Here is a 22,910-nt window from a genome sequence, read left to right as displayed (position 1 = left end):
TGTTCAATACTTCATTGTAGACCTCTCAAATCACATGTCTTATCTTGTAGCTCTCATTTTTTTCAGATTCTGGAAGGAGACCTTTATTTAGAGAAACCGAAGAGGCACTAAGATTTGGTTCACGGACAGCACCTTGCAAAGTTCAGCGCAAAGGATGGCACCAGGTCTGTAAATGTAGAAGACAATCTCTGAGGATGAAAAAAACAACATTTTCTTTCAAATAAGAAACCTAGCTGTTATATGGGTATCATTAGCGTAGGATTTTCTGAGTATTGAAAAAGGCATGTGTATTCTGAGACATGACAGGCGTCCTTTGTGGGATACTCCTGTTGATTCCAGGAGCAGATCAGCTAAAGATCAGAGATTCCCTTCTTTGACTCTTTTTATATCCCTATGACTATTTTTCTCTGCTTTGAGTTCATGGTACCTCATCTCTAACTAATTGAGGCTACAGGAGGGGATGGCAAGCATGCCCTACTATAGCAGCCATCTGAAGGGCTAGGAGCTGCCCAGAAAGGCTTTGAAGTAAATCACAAATCTTTTGTTGAAGTAGAACCATTCTTTGTTTTCTAGATAGAGAATCTGGAGTTCGAATACCATATAGGCAGTGCATTGTATTGGAAAGAATAATTGTAAAATCGAGAGGCCTGGACTGCAATCCCATTTCTTCCACTTGCCTGTGGCTTTGGGAAAGTTCTTAAAACTCTTTTAGGTCGAGGTGGCTAGGTGGCGCAGTGGATAAAGCACCGGCCCTGGAGTCAGGAGTACCTGGGTTCAAATCCGGTCTCTTAATAATTAACCTAGCCGGGTGGCCTTGGGCAAGCCACTTAACCTCATTGCCTTGCAAAAACCTAAAAAAAACCCAACTCTTTTAGGCTTTATTTCTTCATCTGTATTATCTAGCAGTAATATGAGGAACTCTTCAAAAGAAATAAAATTGGAAGATAAAAACAGGCCTATAGAAAAAGTCTCTAATAGAATATAGCACGGCTGAGACCGTATTTGATCTTAGCTCAAGTAGTCCAAAGAATGATATTTGGAGATGATAATACACTACTTATCCTACAAGGTTGTTGTGAATAGACAATTTATAAGGCTATAAATTGCTATATAAATTGTGTTGTTATTTTTCATATGCCCATAGTAAAACTCATCATAGTGGTACAGTCATCAATTCTAAGTGTAATGGAATGTTAATCATATACTTTTCTAAGCTCTGCTCCTGTTTATTCCCTTCAAACTACAGCTTTTAATGGAGATCTCTATGTGGCATTTTAATATGAAACTTATGCTTGAAAGTCCCATTAAAAAGATGTAAAGGTGATCAGAGACTTGTTCCTCAGGTGAGGAAGTGATCTCAAAGCGAGAGGATAATGAAAAAGTACAGAGACTTTAGAAGCTTAATATTTAATTGTCCTTCTACTCTCTGATCTCTTCTCAGACTCACATGCTGGGTCATCATCCCAGCTCATCTCCTAATCTTGTGTTTCCCTCAAGGTTCCATCCAGGCCCCTCTTCTTTTCTTTCACTACTCTGATTCTTGTTGAGCTCATCAGCTCCAGTGAGTTCAGTGACCATCTCTATTCAAAGGACTACCAAATTTATTTATCTCTTCCCTCTGAAATCCCTTCCTTTCCTCCTGAGCTACAATTCCAGACTACCTACTATCTTTGGGACATCTCCACTTAGATATCACAAAAATATCCCAAATCACTCCGACTGAAAGAGAACTAATTATCTTCCTCATTAAACCCACCTGTCCTCCAGAATATCCTATTTCACTTTAATTGCTGCCTGATTTTTGTTGGTATATAACACAATAATAGGAAGTCACAGATGGGAAGGTTTTTAGGACATAGACTTTAGAATACAACAGGTATAAGAATATCTAAAGAACATCTAGTCTAAACCTCTCATTCTTTCGAGAAGAAAATTGAGAGTGCCAAGAAGGGAGGTGACCATATAAGTGCATCCTGGGAGCAGCAGAATGAGGACTAGAGCCTAGGATTCCTAAGGTTCAGTCCAACTCTGCTCACACCACATTGTCACCCTTCAGCTGTTAGCAACATGCATGTTTCTCATAGATTTTGGGAACCTGCCCTAATTTATGATAGTGGAAAATTTTGCTTATTTTATACTTTGGGCCTTGGTTCAGAGCTTCATCATCTTTCTCCTAGAATATTTCTATGGTCTTCTAATTGGTTTCTCCCCCTTTCAATTCATTCTTCACATGGCTGCCAAAGTAATATTCCTAAAATGCACATCTGACCATTTCACTAGTCTATGCAAAAATCATCAGGGATTTTCTTGTTGCCTCTAGGATAAATATAAACTCCTTAGTTTGTTTTTTAGAGTCCTTTAAAATCTGGCTTTATTCTACCTTTCCAGCTTAATTATGCATTATTTCCCTTCTTACACTTCTACTTCAGCCAAATTGACTTACTTGCTGTCCCCCAAATTTGGTATTTAATATTTTGCCACTATTCATTTGCTATACTGGCCATCCCTTCAACTTCTTAGAATGCTCAGCTTCTTTCAAAACTCAACTTATATATCTTACCTTCTATAGGAAGCTCTTGCTGAGCCTCTTTATTGTTAATATTCTCTTTGTTCTCAGATTATTATATATCTGTACATAATACTGTATTCATATCCCTTAGAACATAAGCTTCTTGAATATAGAGGTTATTTATTTTGTCTTTATCTTCCCAGCATCTAATGCCTCCCTCATACATGGTACTTAGTAAATGATTGCTGAATGCCATGATATTTGTGTCATTTGCCTGTTCTTTGCCGACCTGATTTTCCCAGGAACTTATAACTAAAACCTAAATGGATGCCTGTGGGAGAGTAGATAAAATTTATGCCTTCTATAATAATTTTACCTCATACAAACACAAAGAAACCTTTCTGGTAGGCCAGTGCATTTGGATTCCTAAAGAATTAATAATGATGAGCATGGACTAGCCACAACAAACTGCAAAGGATATTGTGTTCCAAGCCCTGAAAGCTGATTTTTAGTAATTAGACTGTAAGTCTTTCAGTCTATAATTCTGTATTTGTGTCCTAGACCGTGACCAGATGCTTAAAGCAAAAGACTAAACCTAATTTCAAGAAATTTTGATTTAAAATCAGTCTTTCTTTAGTAGTCTCTTCTCATGGTACCTCATTTCTCAAGACCTACACATGGTTCATTTCCCTTTTTATTTTTATAGACACAAATATCAGGATGTGGTTCAACTTCAGATCCTTCAGATTCCTGATAATGCAGAGATGTTACAACTGGTTCTATATGTGCTCGTGCTTCTCCTTGACAGTTTCTTTGAATCATGTCTGTGTATTAGAGCCTTCTTCTACTGTCAGTGGATTAAGATTTATGGTTGCTATAGCCTTGTAATACTTGGGTGGACAGCAGGCTAATAAGCAATGCAGTCATTTACCAAAACTCTGTCAGATTTGATGAACATCATCAAATGTTAACCTTAAATCGGTACTGAAAGGACTAGCCTTCTAGCAATTTATTGTGGGGTGGGCTTTATTGAAGCTCTCTAAAGAAAGTTAACCCCAGTTATTAAGTGCTGATTTTGCCTTGATTATAATGCCTCTCTAGTTTCCATGACTATATTCTCCAAGGAGGCAATCTCCCAAGTTAAATTGAAGAAAGAATTTTAATCTTTCCCTTTTCATGGTTTTATATAGTTTTATAGTTCTCAGTTTTTAAGACAATTTGTCTAATCATTTAGACTGATTGTTCTGATATTATTTTTGTTGTTGTTCAGTTGTTTCAGACATATCCAATAATTTGGGGTTTTCTTGGCCAATTGCCATTTCCTTTTTAGGTTTGCCATATCCTTTTCAAGCATATTTAAGATGAGCAAACTGAGGCAAATAGGTTATGTGACTTAACAAGGTAATATAATTAGTATGTGTTTGAGACCAGATCCGAATTTGGGAATATGAATCTTCTTGACATGAGACCGAGCATTCTGTACTCTAAACTACCTAGCTGCCCATTTTCCAGGAAACTGACTCTTTGAGTAGCAAAGTGACTTGCTTGTGATCACATAATAAATAGATAGCAGAATCCAACCCAGACCAGGTCCTTGGACTGTCCTATATTGTTTTCATCACATCACAGCTATCATATCTGTACTAATTAAGATTTATGAAATAGCACAGAGAGACCAGATGTTTATAAGTTTCTTTCTTTAAGACTGGAGGTCAGAATGTCAAATGCTGTTACTGAAAATCATAAGAAAGGACTGCTCTGGGTCATAGAATCATAGATTTATAGCTGGAAGGGACCTCAAAGACCACTGATTTCAGCTCCCTCATTTCCCAGATGAGGAAACTGAGGCAAAGAGAGATTAAATAACTTGCAGAAAAGCTACTCAGCTAGTAAATGTCTGAGGCAGGTTTTGTACCCAAGTTCAGTAGCAGTCTGGTTTTTGTCATTCAGATGAATTTGTTATCTCTTTGGCTCTACTTTTTTTAAGTCAGTTTGTGAGGTATGGCTTCACATGGTGATCCTTAGATATACATACATACACACACATATGTATGTTTACTTAACTCCTTGATATCAAGATTTTTGTCTTCTATTTCTTTTTTATACTCTGTCCTCATAGTCTCCAGACTTTTCACATAGCAGGTTCATTATTTCCATAGTAAGTACTTAATAAATAAGACCTTATAAATTATAGTTTTTGTTTTTAAATTGATTTCACGTATATTGGCTCATTTGATTTAAGCCTCACAACTTTTCTATGAGGTTGAAATATATCAAATATTATTATCCTTATTTTACAGATAAGGAAACCAAGGCTCAGAGAAGTGATGTGACTTGTCTAGGATCATATGACCTTTTGTGGTAAAAACCTGGAAAGGAACCAAGCTCATCATATTTCTAGTTCAGCATTATTTCCTTTACACCATACTTTTTATTCATAATACAATAACAGATATGCTTTTTGAATGGAAAAGGTCCTTAGAGTTTCTTTCATTTAGCCTCCTCATCTTACAGTTGGGGAGAATAAGATCCAAGAGGGAAAATATGCTACTTAAAAACACACAGATAATTCATCACAGAAATTTGATCTTCTGGATGCCTATCAGTTCACCTCACTTTCTTTGTAAATTAAGACATGATAGTTTCTCCAGTACATCACAGAATGAGAGAATCACATGAGATAATATAAAATACTTTGTAAACTTTAAAGTACTATATAAATGTCAGATCTCATTCTCTTCACTGGATACATTAACCATAAGTTCATAGCATCATAACTTTAGAGCTAGAGCTTAGAGATCTTCCCATTTTATGGATGAAGAAACTGAAACTGAGGGATATTAAGTAACTTTCTCAGGATCACTCAGATAGTAAATGGCAGAGAGTTTGAACCCAGTCCCTTGACTAAATCCATTGCTCTTTTACCTTATCACAATCTTTTGTTTCCTTTACTTTTTAAATTCTCAACATTTTATTTGTTTTCCAATTATATACAATAGTAATATGTACCTATCATTTTTTGTAAGGTTTTGAATTTTACAATTTCCCCCCACTCTTCCCCCCTCCCACAGAAGGCTGTCTGATAGTCCTTACATTGTTTCCCTGCTATATATTGATATATTGATGTAAATTGAATGTGTTATAAGAGTAAACATAACCCCCCCCCCCCCAAGAAGATGAGAAACCTCAAGAATAGAGAGAAAAAAATGTACTTCTGTTTGTGTTCAGATTCCAATGGTTCTGTCTCTGGGGTGAGTTGCTTGCTTTATCATAAGTCCACCAGTAAGGGGCAGCTAGGTGGCTCAGTGAATAGAGCACCGGCCCTGGAGTCAGGAGTACCTGAGCTCAAATCTGGCTTTAGACACTTAATAATTACCTAGCTGTGTGGCCCTGAGCAAGTCACTTAACCCCTTTGCCTTACAAAAAATAAAAACTAAAAAACCAAATAAATAAATAAGTCCACCAGAGAAGTTGCTTCAATATTTTTCCCACAGTTGCTATTACTAGCTGTACCTTCACTCTATTCCTCCCCACTCTCATTTATTCTATTTTCTCTCTTCTTTCATCCTGGCCCTGTCCAAAAGTGTGTTGAATCTGAGTGCCCTCTCCCTCAATCTTCCCTCTCTTCTATCACCTATTCCCCCCCTTTTCTCTCCCCCCATTCCCTCTTATCCCATTCTGTTCTTTTTATTTTTCTCTAGAGTAAGATAGATTTCCTTACCCTTTTAAGTGTGCATGTTATTTCCTCTCTGAGCCATTTCTGATGAGATTGAAGGCTCACTCATTTCCCCTTACCTTCCACCCTTTCCACTCCATTGAAAAAAGCTTTTTCTTGACTCTTAATGTGAAATTTCTTAGCTTCTTCATCTACTTTTCCTTCTTCCTAGTACTTTCCTTTCTCACCCATTGACTCCATCTTTTTACTATATTATACCATTCTATTCCACTCCTTCCTGTATCCTGTCTATATGTGATTGTTCTAAGAGCTCTTATAAATGAGAAGCTTCATATGAGTTTTCAATATCTTCTTCTCATGCAGGAATACAAACAGTTCAATAACATTAAGTTCCTCATAGTTAGTCCTTCTCTTCCACTCCCTCTATGTTTCACCAGAGTCCTGTACTTGGAGATCAAACATTTTTGTTCAGCTCTGGTTATTTCAGTAGGAAAGTTTGAAAGTCCCCTATTTCATTGAAAGTCTATCTTTTTCCCTGAAAGAGGATGTTCAGTTTTGCTGGATAGTTGATTCTCAGTTGTAAACCAAGATCTTTTGTTTTCTGGAATATCATATTCCAATCCCTAGGAGCCCTTAATGGAGATGTTGCCAGATCCTGTGTAATCCTGACTATGGATCCTTGCTAGTTGAATTGTTTGTTTCTGGCAGTTTTTAGAATTTTCTCTTTGATTTGGGAGTTTTGGAATTTGGCTATAATATTACTGGAAGTTTTTCTTTTGGGATCTCTTTTAGGAGGGGACCAGTGGATTCTCTCGATTTCTATTTTACACTCTGCTTCTAGGATCTCAGGGCAATTTTGCTGTATTATTTCTTGAAAAATGAAGTCTAGGCTCTTCTCCTGATGGTAGCTTTCAGATAACCCAATAATTTTAAAATTATTTCTTCTGGATCTGTTTTTGAGATTAGTTGTTTTTCCAGTGAGTTATTTCACATTTTCTTCTAATTTTTGGCTTTTTTGGAGGAGTTTTATTTCTTCCTGATTTCTTGCAAAGTCATCAGCTTCCTTTAGTTCCATTCTGCATTTGAAGGACTTATTTTCTTCAGAGAACTTTTTTTATCTCCTTTTCGAGCTGATCAATTCTGCTTTTTAAGGCATTCTTCTCCTCATTTGCCTTTTGTTTTGTTTTTTCCATTAGGCCTAAACTGGTTTTAACATATTATTTTCTTCAGTATTTTTTTGTATATCTTTCATCAAGCTTTTGATTTGGTTTTCATGATTTTTTTGCATTGCTCTCATTTCTCCCCCCAATTGTTTTTCCATCTCCCTTAATTGCTTTTCAAAGTCTTTTTTGAGCTCATCCATAGTCTGAGCCCATTTTCTATTTCTCTTGGAGGTTTTGGATACAGAAGCCTCGATTTTGTCATCATCTGAGTATGTGTTTTGATCTTCTATGGGACTAAAGTAATTCTTTATGATCAGATTCTTCTTTTTCTGTTGTTTACTCACTTCTTCAACCCAAGACAGCACTTCCAAGGCTTTGGTTTTTTTTTTTGGGGGGGGGGACACCCCACTGGGACCTTTATTCCTCCAAGGTCTTTTGCTCTCTTGCCTGTGCTTTGATATGTAGGTGGCCCTGGAGCTATAAGGAGGATCATGATCCTGCTATCTTAGTATGGAAGCCCAAACTTCAACCTGGATCTGAGTGTAGGATAGCAGCAGAGTCCTACTCCAGGGGAAAGCAGAGAAATTTCTGCAGTCTTCCCTGACTCACTTACCATCGCTGGGGGTGCAGGCTGTTTTCTCCAGATTCTCGCTGCAGATTCTGACTGGTGCTCCTCACTCCCCACTCATTCTGGTGTAGCAGAGTTCTCTTACCACCCCTTCAAGCTGTTGCTGGTGATCTCTGGGCTGGGCTGCTCTGTGGCTGCGGCTTTTTTTCCAATCCCCGGTTCTGGTGAAACACACTTTTCCTGCAGAACTTCTAAGTTATCTTGGACTGTGAAGATGTATCACTAAGTCTTTCTGTGGGCTCTGCCCTTCTAAATTTTGGCTAGAGTCATCATTTTGGCTTTTGGAGTTGGGGGGGGGGGGATGAATTCCCGGGAAATGCTGCCTTCATGCCCTTTTTCCTTTATTTTTTAAAAAAAGTATTTATTTTGAACTTTAAAATTTTCCCCCTAATCTTGCTTCCCTTCCCCCACCCCCCACAGAAGGAAGTCTGTTAGTCTTTACATTGTTTCCATGGTATTCATTGGTCTAAGTTGAATGTGATGAAAGAGAAATCATATCTTTAAAAAAACATATAAGAGATAACAATTGCATAATAAGATAATTTTTTTAAAAAAATTAAAGTTAATAGTCCTTGGTCTTTGTTTAAACTCAACAATTCTTTCTCTGGATACAGATGGTATTTTCCATTCAGACACCCCAAAATTGTGTCTGATCATTGCACTGATGGAATGAGCAAATCCATTAAGACTGATCATGACCCCATGTTGCTTTTAGGGTGTACAATATTGTTCTGGTTCTGCTCATCTCGATCAGCATCAATTCATGCAAATACTTCCAGGCCTCCCTGAATTCCCATCCCTAATAGAACAATAGTGTTACGTCACATACATATACCACAATTTGTTCAGCCATTCCCCAGTTGTTGGACATTCATTCAATTTCCAATTCTTTCCCACCACAAACAGGGCTGCTGTAAACACTTTTGTATAAGTGATGTTTTTACCCTTTTTCATGATCTCTTCAGGGTATAGACCCAGTAGTGGTATTTCTGGATCAAAGGGTATGCACATTTTTGTTGCCCTTTGGGCATACTTCCAAATTTCTCTTCAGAAAGGTTGTATGAGTTCACAGCTCCACCAGCAATGCCTTACCACAATCTTATGAATGGTCTTTCTCAATTCTTTTCATTTGCTTCCTGCATAGAGGGTCTATCCATTGTTGTTGAGACTTATTTTGTAGACAGCAGTGTATTGTTCTGCCTCTCCATTTTTGAATCCTTCACTCTGGCCACACAGTCAACCCACCCCCTTTTTGGTCTACATGTCATATATGATGAAAATGCTTTGTGCCACTTCTCTAGTGCTGGTCTTCATTGACTTTCCTATATTTCTACTATTTAATCTTTCTGTTGCTTTTCATTGCTTCTTGAGCTACATGTGGGTTTGATTTTCCAGAGGTTGTGATTTCCATGATTCACAGGCATACAGCATCACCCTCAGAGTATTCATAATTTAAATGATGGATTGTTGCAGTAGGGAGCATTTGGAAACTTTGAAAGTATGGCACAGTCTTCCAAATGTTATCTACCCTACTTCCAGTTTCATATTTTCTTCTGAGACGAGTTCATTTCCTATAGCATATGTTCAATACAGATGTTTTGATGGATTCAAACTCAAAGAAATATTGATCTAATTGCACTCATAATTCAGCAGATTTTTATGTATCAATATTTGGTTTTTTCTGTGTGGATTGCTAAATAAGGTTCTTTTTAGTAACCATGTATCTGAATTAATGAATGTATAAATAAGTAGTAAATGTTTTGAGAAGAAAAAACATAAGGGCCACACATAGTGGTATGGTTTGGAAACAGCAACGAAGTGACATGAGTAGTTCTGGATAAGATAAGGCAGGATGTCACCAATAGAGATCAGATTGTTTCCATGGGGTTATGGTGTGAGGGAGAGGAGGAGTTTGTAGATAATGACTACAGGAAGAGAATGCCCTACAACTTTCTGGAACTTGATGCAGTATGTAAACAGAAGCACTTAGACAACTCTACCTTCTGCATGAAGTCCAACCTCCATTTAGACTTTGAATCTTCCATGATAGTAATAAACAACTTTGCTTAATTTTGATTAGCATATATTTCTATTTTATCCTTCACTTAATTTTGATAGTAGCAGTTAAATAGTTGTCTCTGATTGATTTTTATCAATGAATTTTGAATGATCTTAGCATATATATGGGAGACACCTATTGCATTTTGCTTTGCCAAATCAAATGTTTTATATAATCAGCAATGAACCCGGTGGAATCTTGTATTCCCTGTACCTTGTAGTCATTTGCATAACTATGAATATGTAATCTACAGTAGAAAATTGCCAGGGAAAACTGACATTTTCCCTTCCATTGTTCTCATTAAGATATTTGCATGAAGCATTCTCACAAAGATTTTGTAGAGTAGGGTAGTTGCTGATGTGATATTATTTGTAATTATTTTTTTCATTCTTTGGAATCTTCGTCATTTTGAAATCTCTTGAAACCCGATTACCTTAAAAATCGTGTTATCTCCAATGCAAATTTTCTCTCTATATATTTAGGCAGGTTTAATTTTTTTTGCCTGATTGCATTTTCTTGAGTGTCATTTCCTCTCCTCCAGCACACCAAATTCTGTATCTACTTGAAGTAGTTCTATTAAAATAAATGACATAAATACATCCCTGTAGCTATACTAGTAAGATCTGTTCTGTTTTTCTTCTATTTGTGTGCACTTTCTAGTTTTATTTATAAATACATTTTTAAATGATATGGCTTTGTTAGGTCTAACAACAAATTGAGATTTGGAAGGAAATTCTGCTCCCTAGGGCTAAGCAAACTCTTGTAAACTCTCTTCCAAATATAGCTTTTCAGACACCTAAGATTGCTGTCATCTCCATTCTATTATGGGTTTTTTTAGGTTTTTTTACAAGGCAATGGGGTTAAGTGGCTTGCCCAAGGCAAGTGTCTGAGGCCAGATTTTAACTCATATCCTCCTCACTCCAGGGCTGATGTCTATCCACTGTGCCACCTAGTCACCCCTTGTCATCTCCATTCTAAATTTTCCTTCTCCAGGTTTAATATCCTTGGTTTCTTCAACTAATTTTTGAATAGTAAGAGTTTTGATGCTTTCTCCATCCTATCAAATTTCTCTATGGATTTAGGTGTACTGAGAGTCACCAAATCTGTTCCTTGTAGTGAGATGAATGTCTTCCAGACCTCACTATCTACTCTGATGGTCTTCCTGACTTTACCATATTCCCTGCTTTAGTCCCTTTCTACTATGCCAACCTGCCTCATGTAAGAGGATTAGAGAAGAGGGAGGAATAAATGAAAAAGAAGATTTCTGAGATGTTTTTCCTTCTTAGAAATTATTTTGATTCTTCCAACATAGCTTACTAGCTTTGAAGTGAGATATTTTTTTTTGCCTAGATATAATAAAAACATAATAGAACAATCATCTCTGCTCCTCCTACAAAGCCATTATAACTCAATCAAGGTGAATTATTATCTTTGTTAAGATAATTGTTTGGAAAATTTTATACATCTATACCTATACATACATACCATTGAATGATATTACAACATGGCAGAAAATTATAGTAATTCAATGACATCTTTCAGATGTGAAGGAATGGGATCCTTAGTGAATCTGGGAGATTGAATTGGTATTAAATATTTGCATTTTTCTAAAGATCAGCTGTATTAAATGGGAAAAGAAGTGAGTCCTGTTTTTCATTTTCATTTTTGTTTTTTTGAGACTCCCTGTCTCACCCTATCTAGATATACAACATGGTTCAACCACACTGATGATTTTCTTTTTCTTTTTAAAACTTACTTGATCTTTTAAAAAGATTTTATTTTGAGTTTTACAATTTCCCCCCTAATCTTGCTTCCCTCCCCCACCCCCACAGAAAGCAGCCTGTTAGGCTTTACATTGTTTCCATGGTGTACCTTGATCAAAGTTGAATGTGATGAGAGAGAAATCATATCCTTAAGGAGGAAAAATAAAATATAAGATAGCAAAATTACCTAATAACCGTTTTTTTCCCCTAAATTAAAGGTTATAGTCTTTGGTCTTTGTTTAAACTCCACAATTCTTTGTCTGGGTACAGATACCACAGTTTGTTAAGCCATTCCTACTAGTAGAGTTTTGTAGTCTGTGTCTTCCTGTAGCTCTTTCTACTTCTCTAAGATTTTGGATGCTATACCATTGGGTGCATACATATTTAGTATTGAAATTACTTTATTGTCTAGGACAATCTAGAGTCCTTCCTTATCTCTTTCAATACTATCTATTTTTGCAGCTGCTTTGTCTGATAAGGATTGTAACCCCTGCTTTGTTCACTTTAGCTGAAGCAAAATATATTTTGCTCCAACCTTTTACTTTTACTCTATATGTATCTCTCTGCTTCAAATGAGTTCCTTGTAAGCAGCATATCATAGGATTCTGGTTTTTAATCCACTCTGCTATTCACTTACTTTTAAGGTAGAGTTCATCCCATTCACATTCAAAGTTATAATTACTAACTCTTTATTGCCCTCCATGCTATCTTCCCTCTGTTTGTATTTTTCCCTTTTTTCCCTTTATCCATATTCCCTAGTATTTTGTTTCTGAATCCCACCACCTTTAGTGTGTTTGCCCTCCTATATCAACCCCCTCCGGTTTCTTTCCCCTTTTCCCCTTCCTTCCCTTTCCTTCTGTTAGCTCCCCCCTTTTCTCCTTTTAATACTTGAAAGGTAAGATTATCTTCTTAACTTAACTGAATGTATTTAAGTTAACTTTAAGCCAAGCCTGATGAAATGAAGATTCCGGTGGTTCTCACCCCCTCCCTTCTTCCCCTCTATTACAATAGGTCTTTTGTACCACTTGATGTAGTGTGATTACCCTATTCAATCTCCTCAATCCTCCCATTTCCTTACTGTTGCCCTTTTTAAGGAGGTATTGTTTTTAAATCATTCTATTTGAGTCACAGAAAAGTTAGGAGTGTCTATCACTTCTGGCTATGTATATTCTAACAGTTACAATTCTCGAGAGTTATTAGAGTCTTTCTCTAAGGTAGGGATTTAGCTTGTTTCATCTTATTTGATAGCAGTTTTGTCTTTCCTTTTTTTTAACCTTTTCATGTGTCTCTTGATCCTCCTGTTTGATGTCCAAATTTTCTATTTAGTTCTGGCCTTTTCGTCAGGAAATGTTGGAAGTCTCCCAGTCATTAAATGTCCATCTTTTCCCCTGGAAGATAAGGTTCAGCTTTGCCAGATAGTGGATTTTGGACTGCATTCCAAGCTCCCTTGCTCTTTGGAATATCTTATTCCAGGCCCTTCAGTCACTTAATGTTGATGCAGCCAGGTCCTGCATAATCCTTACTGTGACTCCTTGGTATTTAAATTGTTTCTTTCTGCTGCTTGCAGGATTTTCTCTTTTACCTGATAGATCTTGAATTTGGCCGCAGTATTTCTTGGTGTTTTCATTTTAGGATCTCTTTCTGGAAGGGATATATGCATTCTTTCAATAACTATTTTTCCCTCTGGTTCTATGATATCAGGGCAGTTTTCCATTCCATCTAGTATTAAGTCCAGTCTTTTTTCCTCTTCAATGTTTTCAGGGAGTCTTATAATTCTCAGATTGTTCCTTCTCCAGTTTCTTTTTTTTTGTGTGGTTTTTTTTATGATTTTTTTTTTCAAGGCAATGGGGTTAAGTGGCATGCCCAAGGCCACACAGCTAGGTAATTATTAAGTGTCTGAGGCCGGATTTGAACTCAGGCACTCCTGATTGCAGGGCCAATGCTCTATCCACTGTGCCACCTAGCCGGCCCAGGTTGTTCCTTCTCGATTGGTTCTCGAGGTTAGTGGTTTTGCTGATGAGGTATTTTACATTTTCTTCTATTTTTTTCGATCTTTTGGTTTTGTTTAATAGAATCTTGGTGTTTCATGTCATTAGTTTCCACAGATTCCATTCTTTTTTTAGAGAAGAATTTTCTTCATTTACCTTTGCAACTCCTTTTCCAATTGGTCAATTCTATTTTTGAAGGAGTTTTCCATTTGCCCAATTGATGATTTGAGAGAAAAATTTTCTTTTTGCATTTGCCCAATTGAGGATTTGAGAGAATTATTTTCTTTTTGTATTTGTCCAATTGTATTTTCCAATGTTTTGTTTTCTTGTTTCAGTGTGTTAATTTTCTCTTGAGTTTCTTTTCCCAACTTTTCCAATTGATTTTTAAACTCCTTTCTGATTTCTTCAATGAAATCTTTCTGGGCTGGAGACAAATTCATATTCTCCTCAGAAGTGCTAGATCTCTCTGGGTTAGAATCTGGTCATTCTAAGTTTTTCTTCATGGGTCCCCCTCTTCAGTGTTTTTCCTTCGTTTTTCTAGGATCTTGTGTTGGGGGGGGTGGGTCCTGGCTCCCAGAGGTTTGCTTTTGAAGATCCTAGAGGCTTGTTCACTTGGCTTAGGAATTCCAAGGGCCAGCCAGTAGAGGGTACTGGTTGCTTTCTCTGGAGTGATTGAAGTCCTCTTCTGATCCTTGTTAGTAGGTGTTCTCCTAGCTTCTTTTTTCTGGATTTTGTTGATCAAGTTTCTGTTAAGAGGTTTCTTTCATGTTATTTTTGAGGGGACACAGGAGTGCTTAATGCAGTATACCTGTCTTCTCTCCGCCATCTTGGCCTGAGGTTTTTCTGGGGGAGAGGGCATGCTCCAACCCTCCCCCTCCCCCCTGGCTGCCACCGGGTGGGCTGGAAGCAGAGATGCAATGTACTCTCCCTGGGGCTGGGAGTTGGGCCTGTGGCCAGGCCAAGGAACTTGAGAATGGCCCTTCTCCCTGTGGCGAGGAGGAACCTGAGGAGGGACCTTTGCGAACTTATGATTTTCAAGGAAACTTGACCTGTTGTTTATAGCAGGAAATGACCAGATCATCCCAATTATGCAGTCTGGTTGCCTCTTGTTCCTGGGAGCTTACTATATTAGTGCTAAATTTAGTATAGACAGTCAAGTCAGTTTTACCCCTAATGCAAATCAGAACTCCCAATTTCAAGCATTCTGTCATTCTCTCCAGAACTGGAAGAACACTAGGATTGCAGCTGGATGACTTGTGTTCATATATCAATTCTGAATGTGGTGACCTTGGGCAAATTTTTTTAGTTGTTTTTTTTTTTTTGCAAGGCAATGGGGTTAAGTGACTTGCCTATTGGGCAAATTTTTTTACATTTCAGGTTAAAAGATTTAATCTGAACTTAACCTTCTAGGTCCTGTTTCCTCTTCTTTAGAGTGAGAGAGTTGACCCTCATGATCCCAATGGTTCCTTCTGGCTAGGAACATTATGGTTTTTTTTATTGTTTTTTATATTTAGTATTATATTTTTATTTCTTTTGTTACATTACCCAATTATATTCATTTCAGAAATATTTTTGAGTTGTAAATTTTCTCCCTGCTTTTTCTCACCCATCTCTTAAAAAGGTAAATAATATGATATTGATTATACATGTGAAGTCATGCAAAGCAGATTTATGTATGTCATGTTGCAAAAGAAAGCATATTAAAATACCCCAAAATTATAGTTTTTTTCTTTTTTTAAATTTATTTACATATTACTAAAATATTCTTGTTGTAAGAGTAAACATAATCCCCCTTCCCCTCACAAAAATAAAAATCTTCATGAGCAATAAAGTGAAAGAAGAGAAAAAATAACGTGCTTCAATCTGTGTTCTGATACCATTAGCTTTGTCTCTGGGGTGGATTGCATTCTTTAGTCTAAGTCCATCAGAGAAGGTAATTACATATTTTCCACAGTTGCTGTTGCTGATTGTAATTCCCTCTACCCATTCTTCCCCACTACCATTTATTATATTTTCTCTCTCCTTTCATTCTGTCCCTCTTCAAAAATGTGCTGTGGGGCAGCCAAGTGGTACAGTGGATAAAGCACTGGCCCAGGGGCCAGGAGGCCTCAAGCCTACATCCCAACCCAGAGACCCACCAACCACCCAGCCCCTTGGTCCTGGACAGGCCACCCAATCCCACCACCTTACAAAAAGTAAAAAAAATAATGTGTTATATCTGATGATCCTCTCCCGTGATCCACCCTCTCCTCTATCACCTACATCCCCTCTTCCTTCCCCTGTCCCTTTTCTCTCCTTTTTCTTCTAGATTTCTATCAAGTATGTATGCTGTTTCTTCTCTGAGCCATTTCCAATGAGAATGAAGGCTCCCTCATTCCCCCTCACCTTCTCCCTGTCCATACCATTGCAAAAGCTATTTCTTGAGTCTTTTACATGTAATATCTTTAAAGTCTAAATCGTTTATCTATTTTGTTCTTTTATATGTTGGTCTATGCCTAGTTTCTTCCAAAATGCTTATTAGTTTGCCCAGCATTTTCTGTCAAATCATGAGTTCTTGGGGCAGCTAAATGGTGCAGTGGATACAGTACTGGCCCTGGAGACAGGAGGATCCCAGTTCAAATCCAACCTCAGATACTTATTACCTAGCCGTGTGACCCTTGGAGAAGTCATTTTACCCCATTGCCTTAAATAAATAAAAAAAACATTAAAAATCATGAGTTCTTACTCCAGAAGTTTATCAAACACTAGATTGCTGTGATAATTTAGTACTGTGATTATGTACCTAATCTATTCCACTGATGACCACTCTATTTCTTAGTTAGGATCAGATGGTTTTCTTGCTTATTGCTTTGTTATATAATTTAAAATATGGTACTGCTTGGCTGCCTTCCTTCACATTTTTTTCTCTTTATTCTTTTGATCTTCTTGGCCTTTTGTTTTCCCAGGTGAATTTTGTTATAATTTTTTTAGCTCTATAAATTAATTCTTTTGTAGTTTGGTATAGCACTGAATAGTAAATTAATTTAAGTAGCATTATCTTTTTTATTCTATTGGCTCAACCTACCCTTGGGCAATTGACATTTTTACATTTGTTTAGATCTGTCTTTATTTATGTGAAAAGTGTTTTGTAATTGTGTCCATATTTTCCTTGAGTTTAGATTGGCAGGTAGATTCCCAGGTATTTTATATTATCTGCAATTATTTTAATGGAATTTCTCTTTTTTCTCTCCCTCCTGGGTTTTAGTAATAGTATTTAGAAATGCTGATGATTTATGTGGGTTTATTTTATATCTTGTAATTTTTATGAAGTTAATTTTTTCTCTAATTCTCTAGGATTTCTAAATATGCTATTATATTATCTACCAAGAGTGATAGTTTCATTTTCTATTGAGTTTTTTAGTCCTTCAGTTTCTTTTTCCTGTCTTACTGCCATAACTAGTATTTTTTTACTCTTAATATTTTATTTTTTCAATACATAGTTTTCAACAATCGATTTGCAAAGTTTTGAGTTTCACATTTTTCTCCCTCCCTCCCTTCCTTTCCTCCTCCCCGATAGAAAGCAATGTAATATAATTAAATTTAACCACATTAATTGTGTTGAGAAAGAAGAATCAAATCAAAATGGGGCAAAAACAGAGAGAAAAAAAACAATACAACTTTTAAAATTTGAAGATAGTAAGTGTGATATGTATTTAACCTCAATATTTTCTTCTCTGGCTGTAGATGGTATTTTCCATCACAAGGTCTTTATTATTGTACTGCTGAAATACAGCAGTCCATCAGTTAATCATCATATTGCTATTATTGTATACTGTGTTTTTCTGATTCTCTCACTTTACTCAGCATCATCAGTTCATGTAAGTCTTTCTAGGCTATTCTAATGTCCTGTCCCTCATGATTTCTTATAGAACATTAGTGTTCCATCACATTCATAGACCTTTTATACATTTATTTCTCTAAGCACAATATATATATATGTATATATGTATATGTATGTGTATATGTATATATGTGTGTGTGTGTGTGTGTGTGTTTAGCCATTCCCCAATTGATGGTCATTCCCTCCATTTTCAGTTCTTTGCCACCATGAAAAGAGCTGCTATAAATATTTTTGAACTTGTGAGGTTTTTACCTTTTCTTATGATCTCTTTGGGAAACAAGCATGATAGTGGTATTGTATAAGCTAGTGGTCTTTTTAGAAAGTTAAGAAGACTTTCAAGAAAAGCCATGTGGATTGTTAATTAATCTTGGCAGGTCAGCTGGCTGGCTTAGCTGAAGTTTGGAGGCGGGGAGGGCAGACAGCTATGAGGCTTGGGTTAACCAGGCCACATGGTGAAGCCCATGGAGCTCCATGTGATTTAAGGAAGAGCTAGAGAAAGGTCCATCCTTCTGGATGGGAGGCTGGAAGAAGAAGAAACTAGAAGGTGCTTCCTGTTAAATACCCCTCCATTGTAGGTTGGACAGAGGATGGTGCTTGGAGTGTGGTCTTTCACCTTGGAGCCACATTGGAACCTCCAATGGCAGTCTATGTGCTGGTCCTTCCTGTCTCAAGATACTTGATGTCCAATTTTAGCATGTCATTTCCTGCACACTAGTGTCCAGGCCAAGGCTAAGTGAGGAGGGAAATAGAGGATAAGGTACAAATGACAGGGTCAGGGTGACACAGGATACAATCAACAGTGTCCAAGGGAGGCAGAATCTTAAGAGTAGGAACCTCCACCCATTTAATTGATTTTGCTTCTGCTACATTCACAATTCTCTACGTCATTTCCCCCTCTCAAAATTATTTTAGACCCAGATTATTCTGGACCTTTCAGAGTCCATTTGGAGATGATTACATTGTAGGGAAAACTTCATTGAGTCAGGGTCCAGAGAATGATTGTCTGACACAGCTGACACTAGTATCCTGCAGAGGCTAGTCTTAGAGATATACAGCTAGAAAAACAAAACTCAAGGGAAAAAAAAAATTGAGCAAGCAAAAATGAGAGAGAGAGAGAGAGAGAGAGAGAGAGAGAGAGAGAGAGAGAGAGAGAGAGATTGAGATTTTAACAAAGAAGGTTATTTAACAGAGGTCCAATAATTAGGAAAAAACTAGAAAGGCTAATGGGACAGCTAGATAGAGCACTGGCCCTGAAGTCAGGAGGACCCGAGTTCAAATTTGGCCTTAGACACTCAACAATTACCTTAAGCTAGCATTTTTAATACAATATTTCTAAAACAATCTTACTTCACCACTGGTCTTATAGGGAAAGATTTAAGTTTATTCCCATTACAGGTAAAGCTTGCTCTTGATTTTAAGTAGTTATTACTTATAATTTTAGGAAATTCTCCATTGATTCTTGTGCTTTCTGTTGTTTTTAATATGAATGGATGCTACATTTTGTCAAAAGCTTATTTGGCATATATTGATTTAATCATTGATATTTTTTGCTGTGTTATTTTTTGATATGGTCAAATAGGTTTCCTAATATTGAGCCAGTCCTGCTTTCCTGGTTAAAAAAAAAACACACCTGATCATAGTGTATGATGAGCTTCGTGATATTTTGCTGTAATCTCCTTCCTAGCTAGTATTTTATTTAAAATTTTTGCATCAATATTCATTAAAGAAATTGAGTTAGAGTTTTCTCTGTTTTTGCCCTCTTTGGTTTATCTATCTAAACAATTATCTAGAATTTGCTGTTGTTGTTTATCCTTCATTCTTGAAGAAGACTGTGACATCAGGGAGGTACTGTGAGGGCATGCAAGTGAATTGGATTTAAGTGAGGGAGTGCTGTGCAGTGTCACCAGCCTCACTTTCTACTTTGGAGCCATCCAGGTCCAGTGATCAGATATGGATCAGGACAACTAGATATGACCCTGGATGAATTTTTTGAAATAGTCTATAGAGGGTATAACCATATTTCCTTAAATATTTGGTAGAATTTACTATTAAAAATCCTGGTCTTAGGAATTTTTTTTCTGGGGAACTCATTTCTGACTTTTTTCAATTCTTTTTCTAAGATATAGTTTTTTTTAAGAATTCTGTTTCCTTTAATGTTAATCTGGGTAATTTATATTTTATTCATTTATTTCATTTAAATTATCAGTCATCCTGTCATATAATTGGGCAGAATAACTCCTAATAATTTCTTTAATTTCATCTTCCTTGGTGGTTCATTCACCATTTTCATTTTTGTTACTGCTAATTTGTTTTTTTTTCTTTTTTTAGATGAAATTAACTAAGTATTTATCTATTTTATTGTTTTTCCCTCCACAAAACTAGCTCCTACTTTTTATTCAATTTTTTGCTTTTCTAATTTTACTAATTTCCTTTAATTTTTAGCATTTCCATTTTCCTGCTTAATTGAGGATTTTTAATTGTTCTTTTAATATTTTTTAGTGGAATGTCCAATTCATTATTCTGTTCTTTCTCTCTTTTATTGATATATGTGCTTATAGAGATATGAATTTTTCCCTAACTAATGCTTTGGCTGAAACCTCCAAGTTCTTTGTTTTTTTTATTTTGTTTATTCAAAGCAGTGGGGTAAAGTGACTTGCCCAAGGTCACACAGCTAGGTAAATGTTAAGTCTCTGAGGTTGGATTTGAATTCAGGTCCTCCTAATAACCCTAGGACTGGTGCTCTATCCACTGTACCACCTAGCTGCCCCCTGAAGCCTACAAGTTTTGTTGGGTTGTCTCATTGTTGTCATTCTCTTTAATGAAACTATTGATAGTATCTAAGATTTGTTCTTTGACCCACTCATTTTTTAGAATTAGATCATTTAATGTCCAGCTAATTTTATTTTCTGCTTCCTTGGTCCTTTATTGAATACAGTGATTATTGAATTTTGTTCTAAAAAGGATGGATTTAATATTTTTGCTTTTCTACATTTGTTGATGAGGTTTTTATGCCCTACTACAGAGTCAGTGATTAGAAAGGTGCCATATATAGCTGAGAAAAAGATACTGTCCTTTGCATTCCCATTCAGTTTTCTCCAGAGGTATATCACATCTAACTTTTAAAACATTTTATTCATCTCATTTATTTTATGGTTAAATTTACGTAGTTCTGAGAGGGAAAAGTTAAGGATGCCCACTAGTTTTATTGTCCACTTCCTCCTCTAATTCTAAGAATTTTGATACTATGCCATTTGGTGCATTTATGTTTAGTATCAATATATTTCTTCATTGTCTATGTTGCCTTTTAGCAAAATATAGTTTCCTCTTGTAATGAGGTTCATTTTTGCTTTTGTTTTGTCTGAGATCATGATTGTTACTTTTGCCTTTTTTTTAGTTCATCTGAAGCATAACAGATTCTGCTAGAGCCTCTTATTTTAACTGTTAAAATTAGTTTCAAATATGTTGCTTGTAAACAACATATTGTTCAATTCTTTTTCTGATTCATTGTACTTTCATTTTATGGGTGAAATCATCCCATTCACATTTAGTTATGATTACTAATTGTGGATTTTTGCTTTCCATCTCTGTCATTTTTTATTGTATCTCCCCTCTAAAGTCTGTTTGGCTTTTGACCACTGCTTCTTTTATCTGCCCTTCCTTTTATCATACCGCGCCCCCCCCCCAATCTTTTATCCCCTCCTGCTTTCCTGTTGGATAAGATAGGTGTATATACCCAATTGAGTGTGTGTCTGTATAATATATATATATATATATATATATATATATATATACACACACATATATATGTAATGTGTGTATAAATATACATATGTATATTTATATAAATATCTACATTTGCCTGTTTGAACCAAGTTATATGAGAGCAAAGTTCAAATATTGTCCACTACACCCCAACCATTTCCCTCTCTACTGTAAAAGCTTCTCCTTTTTCACCTCTTTTATGTGAGATAATTTTCCCCATTCTTATTCTCCTCTCCTCCCTTCTACCAAGGCATTCCTCTTTTTCAGTCATACATATTTTTAATATTACTGCAACATAATCAAATCACTCTCATGTTCTGTGTCTGTATAGAAGGCTTATAATAGCCTTAATAATAAGAAAGTTCTTAGATTACATTTATCATCTTCCCTTTAGGAATGTAAACAAATTAACCTTATTGATATCCATTATGATCTCTCTTTCATATTTACCTTTTTACACTTTGCTTGAGTCTTGCATTTAAAAGTTATATTTTCTATTCAGCTCTGGCCTTTTTTATTAGGAACTTTTGAAAATTCTCTATTTCATTAAATATCCATTTTCCTCACTAAAAGTTACACTCTTTTTCTGGATAGGTGGTAATCCTTGTTCTTTTGCCTTCTAGAATATATCATATTCCAACCCCTCTACTTCTTTAACATAGTAGCTACTAAATCTTGTGTGATCCTGACTGTGGCCCCAGAATATTTGAAAGGTTTCTTTCTGGCTGCTTGAAGCATTTTCTCTTTGATATAGGAGTTCTAGAATTTGCCTATAATATTCCTGGGAGTTTTCATTTCGGCATCTCTTTCAAAGTGGTAAATGATGGGTTCTTTAAATTTGTATTTTACTCTCTATCTAGCTTTAAGGTATTGGAGGCAGTTCTCCCTTACAATATATTGTTTTCTAGACACGTTCTTTGATCAAGATTTCATGTTTTCATGTAATCCAATAATTCTTACATTATATTTTTAATCTATTTTCCAAGTTAATTGTTTTTCTGTTGAAATATTTCACATTTTCTTCATTCTTTGGACTTTGTTTTATTGGGTTTTTTTGATGTCTTATTGTCATTAGCTTCTACTTACCGAATTTAACTCTTAAAGAATTATTTATCTTGGTGAGCTTTTGAATTTTTTTTCCCATTTGCTTTGTAAAGATTTATTTTTTATTAATTAAATTTTGACAAATTTCCATTTGACCAATTCTAGTCTTTAAGATGTCATTTCCTTTGTTGTTATTGTTTTTTGCAAGGCATTAGAGTTAAGTGTCTTGCCCAAGGTCACACTGCTAAGTAACATTTGAAATCAGATCTTCCTGCTCTATTCACTATACCACCTAGCTTCCCCAAGATGTCAGTTTCTTTAGTATTTTAGTGCCTTTTACCAAGCTGTTAATTGTCTTTTCATGATTTTCTTGTATTGCTCTCATTTTTTAATCAATTTTTCCTCTTACATTTCATTTCAATTTTTTTCCCTTTAAAG

At 36.0% G+C, this 22,910-nt stretch overlaps 1 protein-coding gene across 5 annotated transcripts in view; it reads left to right on the top strand.

Moving 5' to 3' along the window:
* Nucleotides 1-22,910, top strand: part of KATNIP (katanin interacting protein) — a 246,741-nt gene that overhangs the window by 76,772 nt on the left and 147,059 nt on the right. For all 5 annotated transcript variants that reach the window (XM_074197385.1, XM_074197384.1, XM_074197382.1 and 2 more), the window contains one exon: nucleotides 67-164. In XM_074197385.1, the coding sequence (XP_074053486.1) occupies nucleotides 67-164 (98 nt within the window). The remainder of the gene's footprint in view (nucleotides 1-66; nucleotides 165-22,910) is intronic.

The sequence above is a fragment of the Macrotis lagotis genome, chromosome 8 (assembly GCF_037893015.1).
Source record: "Macrotis lagotis isolate mMagLag1 chromosome 8, bilby.v1.9.chrom.fasta, whole genome shotgun sequence".
NCBI lineage: Eukaryota > Metazoa > Chordata > Mammalia > Peramelemorphia > Peramelidae > Macrotis > Macrotis lagotis.
The sequence above is the reverse complement of the archived record's forward strand: the minus strand, read 5'-3'. Positions and strand labels throughout refer to the sequence as shown.